The 15,906-nt window shown below is 43.1% G+C and overlaps 1 protein-coding gene across 2 annotated transcripts in view; it reads right to left on the reverse strand.

The window, feature by feature from the left end:
* Positions 1–15,906, reverse strand: part of tmtc1 (transmembrane O-mannosyltransferase targeting cadherins 1) — a 314,311-nt gene that overhangs the window by 282,623 nt on the left and 15,782 nt on the right. For both annotated transcript variants that reach the window (XM_034290060.1, XM_034290061.1), the window contains exon 2: positions 1,093–1,270. In XM_034290060.1, coding sequence (XP_034145951.1) covers positions 1,093–1,270 — 178 coding nt within the window. The remainder of the gene's footprint in view (positions 1–1,092; positions 1,271–15,906) is intronic.

Below are 15,906 nucleotides of genomic sequence, written 5' to 3' on the forward strand. Positions count from 1 at the left end.
TTGCTCTTGGATGAGTGTCAGCTATGGGATTTTATCCAGACTAGTTTTGGTTGCTGGTGTGTGTGTGTGTGTGTGTGTGTGTGCGTGCACACGCACGTGTCTCCTTCAATCCACTTCATCAGTATAACTAAACTGAACTTCAGCAAGTCCCCTGACTAATGATGCAACCTGTTTACCACTGGCACAAACACTCACTGATGAGACGCAGCAGTGCCAACGAGCTGCTGCTAACACAGCCCTGCGGTTCAGCCCCAAGCCCTCACAATGACTAACTACTTACTGCTGGACTGCATAGCAGGCAAAAAAAAAAATAAGCTCACTCCCTAGCACATATTAGGATTTATTCTATTAAGAGTAAACATATGAACGCAACATGTAAAGTGTTTGCTCCAAGTTACATTAGCGGAAATAAAAGCTCCAAGATCACATACAGACATAAAGCTAATTTCTCTCAAATAAATTTCTTTGGTCCATGTCTTGCATATAGTTTAGGGATAAGTCTCGACAATGATACCATGGCTAAAACTTGTGCTGGGACATTACCCGATGAGGAACTCGGGGGAACACAGAGATTAACATTAGCTTAGACCAAGGATGATCAAGATGCTGAACACAGACCGTGATTTCCTCTCCTAGAATCTATTCTATCCATTCTCTTCTCTTCTCTGCTTTCTCACCTGCTCTTTCCCTCTCTCTTTTGCTGTCTCACATGACAGCTCTGCCTTTCCTCTCTCTTTCTCCTGTAGGAGCTCAAGGGAGCACCCTGTAGAGTCCCTCTCTCTCCTGTTGCTCTTCATTCACCCGTTTCTCTCCCTTCTTTTAATAGTCCCTCTTTTCGGTCAGAAACATTCCTCTTTTTGTCACACTCACTTGCTCTCTCACTTGCTTCCTGTGTCTCTCTAGCTTTAACACGTCTTTCTTCTTCTTTCACCTGTGAAAGTCAATGACTCTCCTCCATGCAGGATTTGCATACATTTCCCTACTTGTAAAACTTGCCTACCTCTCTGAACTCAAATCGAAATGTATTCATCTGGAACTGTAATATGGAAATGGCCTTTGGACCTGATTTCCCTGTAATATGTGTGTACTCACAGCCTCAGTGTGGATGGGGTGCACAGCGAAGAGGAGGGCGGTGAGAAAGGCCAGTCGGGGGTCGTCGAACACACAGCAAACACATGTGTGCATCAGCAGACAGGTAACGGCACAGTGCAGACACACATTGACAACATGGAAGTAGAGGGGCGTCATTCCACCCAAGAGAATGTTCAACCTGATGGAGAGAAAGAGAGAGACAGTGAAGAGAAAGATGGATTTTACTTACCAGTTATTACATTTACAAGATTTCTTTTTCTAAAACTGCAGGATATGAAACATTAGCAATTACTGTATCTTAACCACACTCTCTCATGAACCAGGACCATCTTCTACCGATTGCAACACAATTTATCAAACTCAGCAGGGGTTAAATCTATTTAAATTCAGGAAGGGTATCTAATTGAAGGAAATAACATGAAATTAACTCAAATACTTTTGTTAATTAACTGAATTCAATTAAATTCCCATGTTACTTGATTTAATATGAATGATTCCCATCCATAATTCCATTACACATAAATGAAACAGACCATATTGAAATCCCGGCAAAGAAATGCATACATTTTTCAAAGCAGCTCTTTTATGGTATAATAAGACTGATATAAGCAATCTCATAACACATCCTATACCTGCTTATTAGCCTGTTCAAACTACATTTCAACACCCACACACAGCTATAAGACATTCTAAAATCTCCATTACATTCCCAGGTACAGAAAACGATTAGTTCTGGCTATATTAAACCTTTTTACTCCCTGAGATTGTAATTACGCCTTCATATTATGTGTGTTCTTGCCAGACTCAGTGTACAGTGTAAAATCCCAACACCAAACCACCATTATGCAATTAATTATAGTGTTACACCATCTCTCTAAAATAGGTCTGTTTATCTCATTATTAAACAAGCACATTTCAGATCAAATTAACTTACAGGATGAAAGACTTAAAGAGATTAAAACAAAACTAAACAGAAAGGATTTAAGACAGACTCCAGCACCAATAGGCTGCTTGTCATAAGGGATTAATGGGGATGTCTCAAAAAAGCCATGTCAAATCAACCAATCAATTAAGTGAAGATTAAAAGTAGGGTCCACCCCTCCTATATCCAGTGTTACATAAGAGTCTTTGACAGAGATAATGTATTGTGTATGTTGCAGGTGGCCCCTGGGACAGAGTATTAACAACAGACAACATTATGTGGTATATGTAAGTAATATAAATTATTAAGACAATGATATAGAAACTATACTTAAGCCTAAAGATAGCATAGACATACAGTAGATGCATCTGTATTTTGATGATGTGTGTATATGTGAGAGTTTAGTGGCCTGCTTGGGGAAGGCAACAAAACCAAGGCCTCCCCAGGGTTTAGGTCCTCAGACTGCTCCTCAGTTAATCAGAGCTGGGTGCTTTGATTGCTCTGTCTCCCTCTTTTTCAGTGGGGCACACCTTCACTCAGGTTCCTGAAAGCAGCTTTGGCAGTGATTGGTATGAGGCTATATTCATATAATGTATTACTAGCCACAGTCTTATACTTGTTTTTCTATGTTTCCAGCCTTTTTGTACCTTTTAGCCCCTAGACCTGACTATAACTTGTTAGGCCTTCGTTACATTATCTGATATCTCTTAAGAGACATAGACCCATAACTTAATCTAACATCTGAACAATTACACAAGTATTTTGTTTTGGGTCAACTGAGGAAAAACCCTGAACATGTCAGCTATACCTCTGATGTTATATGGTCAAAGGCCTGCTATGTGGGTCATCATGGAAATAACACAAATCTGATTAAAACTAACGCATTTCAGTCAGAGGCTTTAGACGGCGCCTGCATAATGGACATTTTTCCTGACAATTTGACCTGGCAAGGAAAAACAGTAGGTCTATCTTAAAGTTAATGACTAGGATCTGGACAGTTTCCAGACAACCTCATGACCTGACCAAAAAAAGATTTTGCCTGTTTTTTGGTCACCAACCAGTAATATGATCTAGATGTTTTCCAGGTCACATGCCCAGAAAACATTCTAGGCCCACCACTGTACAGTATTTTAGTTGCATAGCCATAGCTCTATTACACCTAAACATATACCTACTATAGTATTGGGATGCAAAAAGCACGAGGACATTCAGAAAAGCGCAAAGGCATGCAGGTAGAATACTATTCAAGGTTGAAACAAACAGGTATTCAAGATACATTGACACTGCCTGCTTTTTTTTTTAACTTTGATTTATACAGGGATATAAGACTGAGATCTGGATCTCTGTGACACCTGTCTCACCTCCCGCACCCAGTCTTGATGTCGCCAATCTAATTGCTGCCATTGTCCCAATGCCTTCATTATTCACAACCAATTACGCACACCAGGCTCCAATTCCCATAATTACAGCCTGTATATACAAAGAAGAGCAGGGGCACCTCTTCCAAGTTTGGACACATCTGCGCCCCCGCCAGCAGAGGGTGTTCTATCAACCTCTGTTCCAGCCGGCAACCTCTCGATTCTATCATTGTCTGACAAGTTCAATACCAGACTGTCCCGAGAGAATCAACAGTAGACAGATGAAATCTTGTGGCTTCCTCCTTCAGTGACACCTACTGTACACTACATTTCAAATGTTAGGGGTCATTTAGAAATGTCCTTGTTTTCCATGAAAACACATGAAATATGTTTGAATAAGAAATACAGCAAAATGAATTGGAAATAGTCATTGAGAAGATTCGATTTTTAATTGAAATAATAATTGTGTCTTTCAAACTTTGCTTTTGTCAAAGTATTCCCAATTGCAGCAAATACAGCCTTGCAGACCTTTGGTTCTAGTTGTCAATTTGTTGTGGTAATCTGAAGAAATGTCATGCTTCTGAATCACCTCCCACAAGTTGGATTGCCATGATGGGCACTTATGTACCACACGGTCAAGCTGCTCCCACAACAGCTCAATAGGGTTGAGATCTGGTGACTGTGCTGGGCACTCCATTATAGATAGAATATCAGCTGACTGCTTCTTCCCTAAATAGTTCTTGCATATTTTGGAGCTGTGCATTGGGTCATTGTCCTGCAAAAAAATTGAGTGATAGCCTTCGTTCTTCAAGACCCCTTTTAACCTGTACAAATTTCCCACTTTACCACCACCAAAGCACCCCCAGACCATCACGTACCACCAGACTATTCCGTTTAGAGCCAGTTTGAGCTATTCTTGGCAATTTCTCACATGAAATAGCCTTCATTTCTTTTATTTTTTCCTCTGTGCTAACATAATTGCAAATAGGGTTTTCAAGTGAGCAATTAGGCTTTTAAAATGATAAATTTGGATTAGAAAAAAGGGGTGCCATTGACAAATGGCTGGTGATAATGGGCCTCTGTACACCTATGTAGATATTTCATAAATAACAGTCTCCAGCTACAAAAGTCATTTACAATATTAACAATGTCTACACTGCATTTCTGAACAATTTGATATAATTTTAATGGCCAAAAAACAATGAATTTTCTAAGTGACCCCAACTTTTGAATGATACTATATATTTCACTCAACACACAGGGACACCCACCTCAGGTGGCCACCATCATTTGTGCTGACTTGTCACCACCGTTTGGGAGAGGGGCTGGCTATAGGTGAATTCATAAAAAGAGTTCACTGGGCGTTCTTTAACCATCCCCCCCGAGGGCAAAGAGGGGTGTCTCTTTATTGTGCACTTGTGGAATTGGGCTGTACTCTGCCCTCATTCAGGGTGGTTGGGCTTGGTGGGTAGTGATCATGCAAAAAAAAAAAAAAACTCTTATTTAAGGATAGTGATCATATGAAGCCATTTATTATCACATAGTTGTTTGGCTCCTATTTAAATCATAATGATAACAGAAATCAAACAAATGGCCCTGATCAAGAGTTTACATACCCTTGAATGTTAGGCCTTGTTATAGACACACAAGGTCACCCACACAGGTTAAAATGGCAATTAAAGGTGAATTTCCCATACCTGTGACTTTTTAAATTGCAATTAGTGTCTGTGTATAAATAGTCAATTAGTTTGGTAGCTCTAATGTGGATGCATTGAGCAGGCTAGATACGGAGCCATGGGGAGCAGAAATTGGCTGTCAAAAGACATGTGGGACATGGGGAGTAGAAATTGGCTGTCAAAAGACATGTGTAACAAGGTAATGGAACTTTATGAAGATGGAAAAGGATATAAAAAGATATCCAAAGCCTTGCAAATGTCAGTCAGTACTGTTCAATCACTTAAGAAATTTGTAGATCTCTTTATACCAAGCCAAGTTCAGGTAGACAAGATTTCTGCCAAACAAAAATTGTTCAGGATAAAAAGAAAAACCCACAGGTAACCTCAGAAGAAATACAAGCTGCTCTGGAAAAATACAGTGTGGTTGTTTCAAGGAGCACAATGCGATGATACTTGAACAAAAATGAGCTGCATTGTCAGGTTTCCAGAAAGAAGTCTTTACTGTGCCAATGCCACAAAAAAGCCTGGTTTACAATATGCCCGACAACACCTTGACACACAGCTTCTGGCACACTGTAATTTAGAGTGACGAGACCAAAATACAGCTTTATGGTAACAACCATAAGCGCTATGTTTGAAGAGGGGTCAATAAGGCCTATAGTGAACATAATACCATCCCCACTGTGAAGCATTGTGGTGGCTCACTGATGTTTTGGGGGGGGGTGAGCTCTAAAGGCATAGAGAATCTTGTGAAAATTTATGACAAGATGAATGCAGCATGTAATCAGAAAATACTGGCAATTTGCATTCTTTGGCACAAAAGCTGCGCAATGGACACTCTTGGACTTTCCAGCACGACGATGACCCTAAGCACAAGGCCAAGTTGACCCTCCAGTGGTTACAGCAGAAAAAGGAGAAGATTCTGGAGTGGCCATCACAGTCTTGTGACCTTAATATCATTGAGCCACTCTGGGGAGATCTCAAACGTGTGGTTCATGCAAGATGACCAAAGACTTTGCATGACCTGGAGGCATTTTCCCAAGACGAATGGACAGCTATACCACCTACAAGAATTCAGGCCTCAGAGACAACTATTACAAAAGACTGCATGCTGTCATTGACGCTAAAGGGGGCAATACACAGTATTAAGAAATAAGGGACTTTTAAACAGGGGTCAGTTAAATTTTTTCTTTGTTGCCATGTTTTGTTTTATTGCATTGCATTGCATTGCATCATCTTCCGCTTATCCGGGGCCGGGTCGCGGGGGCAGCAGTCTAAGCAGGGATGCCCAGACTTCCCTCTCCCCAGACACTTCCTCCAGCTCTTCCGGGGGGACACCGAGGCGTTCCCAGGCCAGCCGGGAGACATAGTCCCTCCAGCGTGTCCTAGGTCTTCCCCGGGGTCTCTTCCCGGTGGGACGGGACCGGAACACCTTCCCAGGAAGGCGTTCCGGAGGCATCCGAAACAGATGCCCAAGCCACCTCAGCTGACCCCTCTCGATGTGGAGGAGCAGCGGCTCTACTCTGAGCTCCTCCCGGGTGACCGAGCTTCTCACCCTATCTCTAAGGGATCGCCCAGCCACCCTGCGGAGAAAGCTCATTTCGGCCGCCTGTATCCGGGATCTTGTCCTTTCGGTCATGACCCAAAGCTCATGACCATAGGTGAGAGTAGGAACGTAGATTGACCGGTAAATCGAGAGCTTCGCCTTGCGGCTCAGCTCTTTCTTCACCACGACAGACCGATACATCGACCGCATTACTGCAGAAGCTGCACCGATCCGTCTGTCAATCTCCCGTTCCATCCTTCCCTCACTCGTGAACAGGACCCCTAGATACTTAAACTCCTCCACTTGAGGCAGGCACTCTCCACCAACCTGAAGTGGGCAAGCCACCCTTTTCCGACTGAGGACCATGGCCTCGGATTTGGAGGTACTGATTTTCATCCCCACCGCTTCACACTCGGCTGCAAACCGTCCAAGTGCATGCTGAAGGTCCTGGCTTGAAGGGGCCAACACGACAACATCATCCGCAAAGAGCAGAGACGAAATCGTGTGGTCCCCAAACCTGACACCCTCCGGCCCCTGGCTGCGCCTAGAAATTCTGTCCATAAAAATTACGAACAGAACCGGTGACAAAGGGCAGCCCTGCCGGAGTCCAACATGCACAGGGAACAAGTCTGACTTACTGCCGGCAATGCGGACCAAGCTCCTGCTTCGGTCGTACAGGGACCTGACAGCCCTTAGCAAAGGACCCAGGACCCCATATTCCCGAAGCACTCTCCACAGGATGCCGCGAGGGACACAGTCGAATGCCTTCTCCAAATCCACAAAACACATGTGGACTGGTTGGGCAAACTCCCATGAACCCTCCATCACCCTGTAGAGGGTATAGAGCTGGTCCAGTGTTCCACGGCCTGGACGAAAACCACACTGTTCCTCCTGAATCCGAGGTTCTACTATCGGCCGTATTCTCCTCTCCAGAACCCTGGCATAGACTTTCCCGGGGAGGCTGAGAAGTGTGATCCCCCTATAGTTGGAACACACCCTCCGGTCCCCCTTCTTATAAAGAGGGACCACCACCCCGGTCTGCCATCCCAGAGGCACTGTCCCCGACTGCCACGCGATGTTGCACAGGCGTGTCAGCCAAGACAGCCCCACAACATCCAGAGACTTGAGGTACTCAGGGCGGATCTCATCCACCCCCGGTGCCTTGCCACCGAGGAGTTTCTTAACCACCTCGGTGACTTCAGCCCGGGTGATGGACGAGTCCACCTCTGAGCCTTCATCCTCTGCTTCCTCAATGGAAGACGTGACGGCGGGATTGAGGAGATCCTCGAAGTATTCCTTCCACCGCCCGACGACATCCCCAGTTGAGGTCAACAGCTGCCCACCTCTACTGTAAACAGCGTTGGTAGGGCACTGTTTCCCTCTCCTGAGGCGCCGGATGGTTTGCCAGAATCTCTTCGAGGCCAGCCGATAGTCCTTCTCCATGGCCTCACCGAACTCCTCCCAGGCCCGAGTTTTTGCCTCCACAACCACCCGGGCTGCAGTCCGCTTGGCCTGTCGGTACCCGTCAGCTGCCTCTGGAGTCCCACAAGCCAACCAGGCCTGATAGGACTCCTTCTTCAGCTTGACAGCATCCCTTACTTCCGGTGTCCACCACCGGGTTCGGGGATTGCCGCCTCGACAGGCACCGGAGACCTTACGGCCACAGCTCCGAGCGGCCGCTTCAACAATGGCGGTGGAGAACATGGTCCACTCGGACTCAATATCTCCAACCTCCCTCGGGATCCAGTCAAAGCTCTGCCGGAGGTGGGAGTTAAAGATCTCTCTGACAGGAGACTCGGCCAGACGTTCCCAGCAGACCCTTACAGTACGCTTGGGCCTGCCGAGTCTGTCCAGCTTCCTCCCCCGCCATCGGATCCAACTCACAACCAGGTGGTGATCAGTTGACAGCTCCGCCCCTCTCTTCACCCGAGTGTCCAAGACATATGGCCGCAGGTCAGATGAAACGACAACAAAGTCGATCATCGACCTGCGGCCTAGGGTGTCCTGGTGCCACGTGCACTGATGGACACCCTTATGCTTGAACATGGTGTTCGTTATGGACAAACTGTGACTAGCACAGAAGTCCAATAACTGAACACCGCTCGGGTTCAGATCAGGGGGGCCGTTCCTCCCAATCACGCCCCTCCAGGTGTCACTGTCGTTGCCCACGTGGGCGTTGAAGTCCCCCAGTAGAACGATAGAGTCCCCAGTCGGAGCACTTTCCAGCACCCCTCCCAGAGACTCCAAGAAGGTCGGGTACTCTGCACTGCCGTTCGGCCCGTAGGCACAAACAACAGTGAGAGACCTATCCCCGACCCGTAGGCGCAGGGAAACGACCCTCTCGTTCACCGGGGTAAACTCCAACACATGGCGGCAGAGCTGGGGAGCTATAAGCAAACCCACACCAGCCCGCCGCCTCTCACCATGGGCAACTCCAGAGTGGTGAAGAGTCCATCCTCTCTCAAGGAGTGTGGTTCCAGAGCCCAAGCCGTGCGTAGAGGTGATCCCGACTACCTCTAGTCGGAACCTCTCAACCTCACGCACCATCTCAGGCTCCTTCCCCGCCAGCGAGGTGACATTCCACGTCCCTAGAGCTAGTTTCCGTGTCCGGGGATCGGGTTGTCTAGGCCCCCGCCTTCGACTGCCGCCCGATCCTCTCTGCACCGGCCCCTTATGGTCCCTCCTGTGGGTGGTGAGCCCACGGGAGGGCGGCCCCATGTCGCTCGTTCGGGCTTGGCCCGGCCGGGCCCCATGGGGAAAGGCCCGGCCACCAGGCGCTCGCGAACGAGCCCCAACCCCGGGCCTGGCTCCAGGGTGTTTTGTTTTATGATTGTTATAATGATGATGTTATAACCTACCAGTCGAAAATTATATATTATTTCAAATGTTGCCCTACCACTTCCACATTTGATTGACGTAATCAACCGATCATCAAGGCTTTAATTTGAATCAGGTATGTGAGTGCTAGGGCAAAAACAAAAAAGTGCATCCCATTGGGTCCCCAGGACCAGGATTGAGAAACACTGCCATAAGAAATAAGAGAAATGTGTTTTGCCTGCTCACTCATGTTCTCTTTAAAAATGGTACACACATTACAAATTCTCCAAGGGTATGCAAACTTTTGAGCACAACTGTAAAAACATTAACCAGTGTCTGGTCTTTCAGGAAGGGATTATCAGACAAAAGAAGTACATACATTATAAGACAATAATGTATGCGATGGTTTGCAACAGGATATGATGGAAACTTTAGCAGGTTTTGACCAGTTTCCTTATACTGTTATAAATAAAAGGCAGATCCTTTCTAGTTTCAAATTTTGGATCAAAGTAGAACCCTTCTAGGTTCCATACAAAAATCTTTCCACAGAGGGACTCAAAGCGTTCTCGTATGGAAACAGCCGTTTCAAGCCATTTGGAAGACTTTTGAGTTAAATACGAAAAAAAACAGAATGCAATGATGTGCAAATCATTTATCCCTATATTTAATTGAAAACAGTACAAAAACCACACATCAAATGTGGAAACTGAGACATTTTATTGTTTTTGGAAAAATACATGACCATTTTAAATTTTATTCAAAATGGACATGCCAGTAACACATTTAAAAAAAGTTGGTACAGGGCCATGTTTACCACTGTGTTGCATCACCTCTATTAACAATAGTCTAAGCGTTTGGGAACTGAGGAGACCATTTGCTGTTGTTTTAAGAGTGAAATGTATTTCTATTCTTGCTTGATATACGGTATGATTTCAGCTGCTCAATAGTTCAGGGTCTCCTTTGTCATATATTTGGTTTCATAATACGCCAAATGTTTTCAATGGGTGACAGGTCTGGACTGCTGGCAGGACAGTTTAGCACCCAGACACTTTTACTATGAAGCAATGCTGTTGTAATATGTGCAGAATGTGGTTTGGCATTGTCTTGCTGAAATAATTCAACAATTAAAACTTCCCTGAAAAAGACATTGTCTGGGTGGCAGCATATGTTGCTACAAAACCAGTATATATTGTTCAGCGTTAATGGTGCTTTCACAGATGGGCAAGTCACCCATGCCATGTGCACTAATGCAACCCCATTTAATCACGATTGCTGGCTTTTGAACTGTGCACTGCTAACAAGCTGGATGGTCCCTCTCCTCTTTAGTCCGGAGGGCATGATTCCCAAAAATGGATTTCAAATTTTGATTTGTCAAACCACAGGACAGTTTGGCACTTCGCCTCAGACCATCTTATATGAGCTTGGGCCCAGAGAAGGTGGCGGCGGTTCTGGATCTTGTTTATATATGGTTTCTACTTGGCATGGTAGAGTTTTAACTTGCATTTGTGGATGCAGCGACCAAGCATTTCTGTTTTTAAAACAGTGCTGCATGAGGGCCCAAAGATCACGGCCATCCAATACTGGTTTTCGGCCTTGTCTCTTGCATAAAGAAATTTCTCTGAATCTTTTAATTATATTATGTACTGTAGATGATGAGATCTCCAAACTCTTTGCAATTTTATGTTGAGAAACATTATTTTAAAATTGTTGAACTATTTGCTGGCGTAGTTTATCACAGAGTGGTGAACCCCTCCCCATCCTCACTTCTGACAGACCCATCCCCTTTGGAATGATCTTTTAATACCCAATCATGTTGCTGACCTGTTGTCAATTGACATGCTTGAGATGTTGTCTTTGTACTATATTTCTGTTGAATACAATGTTTAAATGATTTGCACATCATTGCATTCTGTTTTCTTTAAATTTTATGGAGCGTCCCAATATTTTAGGAATAGGGGTTGTACTAGTCGGACTGTTATTTGTGAAGTAATCTCATTACCTGACTTCTCTTACATCCTTTTCAACAGATTAATGAATACATCCTCCTGTCCCCCTTTTATCCAATTCACTTCATGCCTTCTATACTAAAAAAGGATTCTATAAAAGGTTCTGGAGGGCTTTAGGTGAAGCTGTTAACAGTAAAAGAAACAGGTGGTCCTTGAGGTGACAGCAGTGGCTATTTAGAGCATAGGTCTTCAACACTCTCCTGGGGACCCCTCAGCCATCTCCCAGTTTAGTTTTTGCCCTGAAATAGCCCACCTGATTCAACAGGTAAGGGCTTGTTAATTAGTTAAAAAGTTGATTCAGGTGTGCTAGCTCTGGGATACATCTAATAAATGGAATGGCTGAGGGGTCCCCAGGAGAGGGTTGAAGACCTATGCTTTCAAGAGTAAAGGATTTCCTAACTAATTGACTTAAAACATGCACAATCCCATTATTTCTAAAGCTTGCTTGTGACAAATTAGGGTTCCTTTCTTGCTCTGAAAATAAATATAAATGTTTTATGTTCTACATTTAAATAGATAATAAATGGAAAAAAACTGGATGAATAAAAACAGAAAGCAAAACAAAAATAATAGCAATGAGATGCCATTAAAGCAAGATTAGCATCCATTTTGGGAATAGCATTGTTTGTAATGGCCTAGTGGTTAGTTTGGTGGCCTAGGTCCAATCCCACATGCAACAATTCAAATATCCACAGCCCATGAAAAGAAAGTTGTCAAATTACTACTTTTCGGGGTGTTATAGTGAAGAAAATGTACGTTGGTGTGAAAAGATGTGTAGATGTGCAGTATAAGGTTTACTAGCCATTTCTATAAAATGTCGTATTTCACATTTGTGTAATTATAATGGTTTGCACAACTGCCTTAACGCAGTTGACCTGAGTTTGAATCTCCACTGATCCTTGTCTTCTCCATTGGTCTCTATTGAGCTCAAAACAATTAATGCTTCTTTAAATACATATTATGAACAAGGATTAGTTTCATTCCATATACAAATGAGAATGTGCTGTGGTTTGAAAATCCCTGATTAAGCTCTTATTTTTATATATTACTAACAATATTCTGTATGTGTATAAACAGCTGCGGAAAACATTAAGAGACAACTGCAACTTTTTCTTCCCTTTCCAAAAAAGTAAAAAAGGAAGGTTTTGAGTGAGGAACAGAAGGATTAAAATGAAGAGACCACTGCAAACTGAACACTTCTGTTCCTCACTCAAAACTTTCCTTTTCAACTTTTTTGGAAAGGGAAGAAAAAGGTGTAGCAGTCTCTTAATTTTTTCTGGAAGCTCTGTGTGTGTATATAAATGTGTGTGATAAATACACACACACACACACACACACACACACACACACACACACACACACACACACACACACACACACACACACACACACACACACACACACACACACACACACACACACACACACACACACACACACACACACACACACACACACAGAGGAGTTTTTATTTGTAGTAGATGGTGCCAATCCACTTTGTTTAATATGCAATAAAACCTGCTATGGTTTCAAACATAGCAATTTGAAACACCATATCCGAACAACATTCGAAATTCTATGATGCATACCTGCCTGGGACTAACGTAAGAAAAAAAAAGGTTTAGGTAGAGCAAACATTTTCTGATGCAGAGTTGGTAAAGGAAGGTTTTTTGACTACAGCTGATATATTGTATTTTGACTTTAAAAACAAGGATTCGATTATAAAGCAAATCTGAGGGCTGCAGTTATTGGTTTCAACCATAATGAGGCGAATTGAAGACATTGGTAAAGACATAAGTAACCGGTTAATAGTGGATCTATCCACTGCACCATATTTCAGCATTGCAGTGGACACAAGCACAGATGTGTGATGTTGCTCAGTTGTGTGTGTGGGCCAGGTTCCCAAAAGAGGATTTGTTCAGGGAAGAAATGTTATGCTTTTTGCCTTGCAAGGCCAAACTAGAGGAGAGAACATCCTGAATGCACTTCAAGGGAAAGAGAAGGGACTTATTGGTCTGATGAGGAAAAGATAATATATTTCTCAACTTCATTGTTTCAACAGTTCCGCCTGCTCCTAGAGGTATGGTGACTTAGTGTTGCACAACAAAGTGAGATGAGTTCTTTTACAGCAAAGCAAGAAATGAGCCAGAGTTGGAAAACCCAAGAGGATAAATCGGGCTGGCTTTTCTGACTGACATTACATGCCACCTGAACACACTGAACCTTTAGCTCCAAGGAAGACAGAAACATCCAGCTAACATGCTACGTGTGGTCCAAGCATACCAAACCAAAATAACAACACTGTACATACCTGAAAAAGAGTTTGTTCACATTCCAAAATTAAGAGCTGTCATGAAAGATGACCCAGAACAATTGCAGCACTTTAACCACAATACATTTGTGGAAGTGTTGGAGGAGCTAAGGGGAGAATTTGAGTCCAGATTCCAGGATATGATGGAATATAAAGAGATTTTCAATTTAATTGATAACCCTTTTTATGTGGCTATGTCCTCTCTGACCCCAGCCATCACACAACTCTACCCTGCTGATCGTGCTGCACTGGAGAGTGAAATAATTGAACTACAGGCTAATGTCACTGAAAGCTGAACTCTTCTGGAGCACGGTCTCCAAGTCACACTTTCCTACTGTGAAACAGTGTAAAGGGTAATGTCCTTTTTGTCAGCACATATACATGTGAATCGACATTTTCTACAATGAACATTATAATGAGGAAACAGAGAAACAGACTGACCAATACACACCTGGACTGCCTTACAAGGATTGCCACAACTGACTACAAATATAACCTGAAGACTGTCAGGCAAATGCATTCACACTTCCTTTCATCTCACCATTAAGGTAAACCTATTATATATTTTACTGGTATTGGCTGCTTCTGACCATTATCTGTATTGTATACTGCTTAATGACTATGAATAATTGAAGTGTAGTAGGCCTGTATGGGTTATGTATTGTGGCATAGGAAGACAGACAGACATTAGCTAAAAATAAGTGTGGCTGTCTGTTGGTACGAAAGTAACACTTCTTGTCCCGATTTGAATGCTATCTACCTTTTTAATGTCATAGTGTGGTCTTGAAACAATTACAATCAGGAAATAAAGTTATAAACACTGTTTGAGCTAAATGTGAGTAAATAATAGCGCAGTTTTACCAGCCATTGTTACGTTACTTGTAGCTAGACATGCTAATGGTGCGTTCTAAACAAGAAGTTCTAATCACACCAGTGTGATCGTACACTTCAGGGACCACTCTAGCCTGATCACACTGGTGTGACCGTACGCGTCAAACGGTTAACAAATGTGGCTTACGGTTCCAGAATGTTAAATCCCCAGACAATAAATAAGTGTTGTGTCAGCGGTAAGTTGTTTGGTGTTCAACAAAAGGGTGCCAGGGTTCCATGTTTTACAATGTTCGTGTAACATGGTGTTTTTCCACAAGCACAGAGTTACACGTGAGAGACATGCTTTTTGTGTAAGATATAAAGAAAGGGTGTAGGGACTTACGATTTTGGAGAGTTTCAGTCAATTTTTATTTTAACAGGAGATGGGCCTTAAGATGATATCTGCCCTGTAGTAATGGCCCCTTAATAACCACTATTACAAACTGTAGTATATGCAGGTCGAAAATCTTCCCGTGTTTCATGGTTTGAAGTCCAACACAGCATTACAGAGAACTAACATCGCATGAGCAATGCTATTATTTTGAAGGAATAGTCAAGGCCAGGGCCAACCACACAGTATGCAAAGGTGGATTGTGTCGCGGTTTGGGTTTTAAAATATTGTTATAAATAAAAACATGGATTTAGGCACATGTGTATGTATGAGCAATGCTGAGTTTTGTTATAAAAATTGTTGTTTTAAGTAAGCATGAACTTTTAAGTTGCATTATACGGCAAAACGTTACAATGTTACCCACCAGGTAGCGTATAAATTTGCATGAACAACGGCGAATCGTTGACATGTCAGGATATGTTATTTCAGGTAATTAAAACATTCGTAAAGGCGTCTTTTGAAATTGTACAACGGGGATCAACGCGAGATTGTTTTCCACACATTTTTAGAAATTTTTAATAATAGGCAACGTTGATTAAAAAAAAAAATACTTGTAGTATCTGCATTCTCATAATGACCAACTCTTGAAATCAGATTTTTGATTGCTGTATTACGGTCTTGCGTTTGTTAAATGTTGAACAGATTAATGGCGATATGGTGACAATCGGCAGCGTTTATATATAAGCAGATTAGTTTATCGTTAATATATAAAATTATAAGACGTGATGTCACGGCTGAGCCGCGAAAACGAACGACAATGGCGGTTCTACCAGACAGGATGTATCAATATATTTGGTTGTCAAACGGCAACAATAATCAGAACTAAATAGTTACATTTTATCCAGATTTTCTATCATAGCAGCCTGTATAGTTCTAACACAATTTGAATCTAACGTGTAGAACGATGACATGTAACC

The sequence above is a fragment of the Esox lucius genome, chromosome 23 (assembly GCF_011004845.1).
Source record: "Esox lucius isolate fEsoLuc1 chromosome 23, fEsoLuc1.pri, whole genome shotgun sequence".
Taxonomy (NCBI): Eukaryota; Metazoa; Chordata; class Actinopteri; order Esociformes; family Esocidae; genus Esox; species Esox lucius.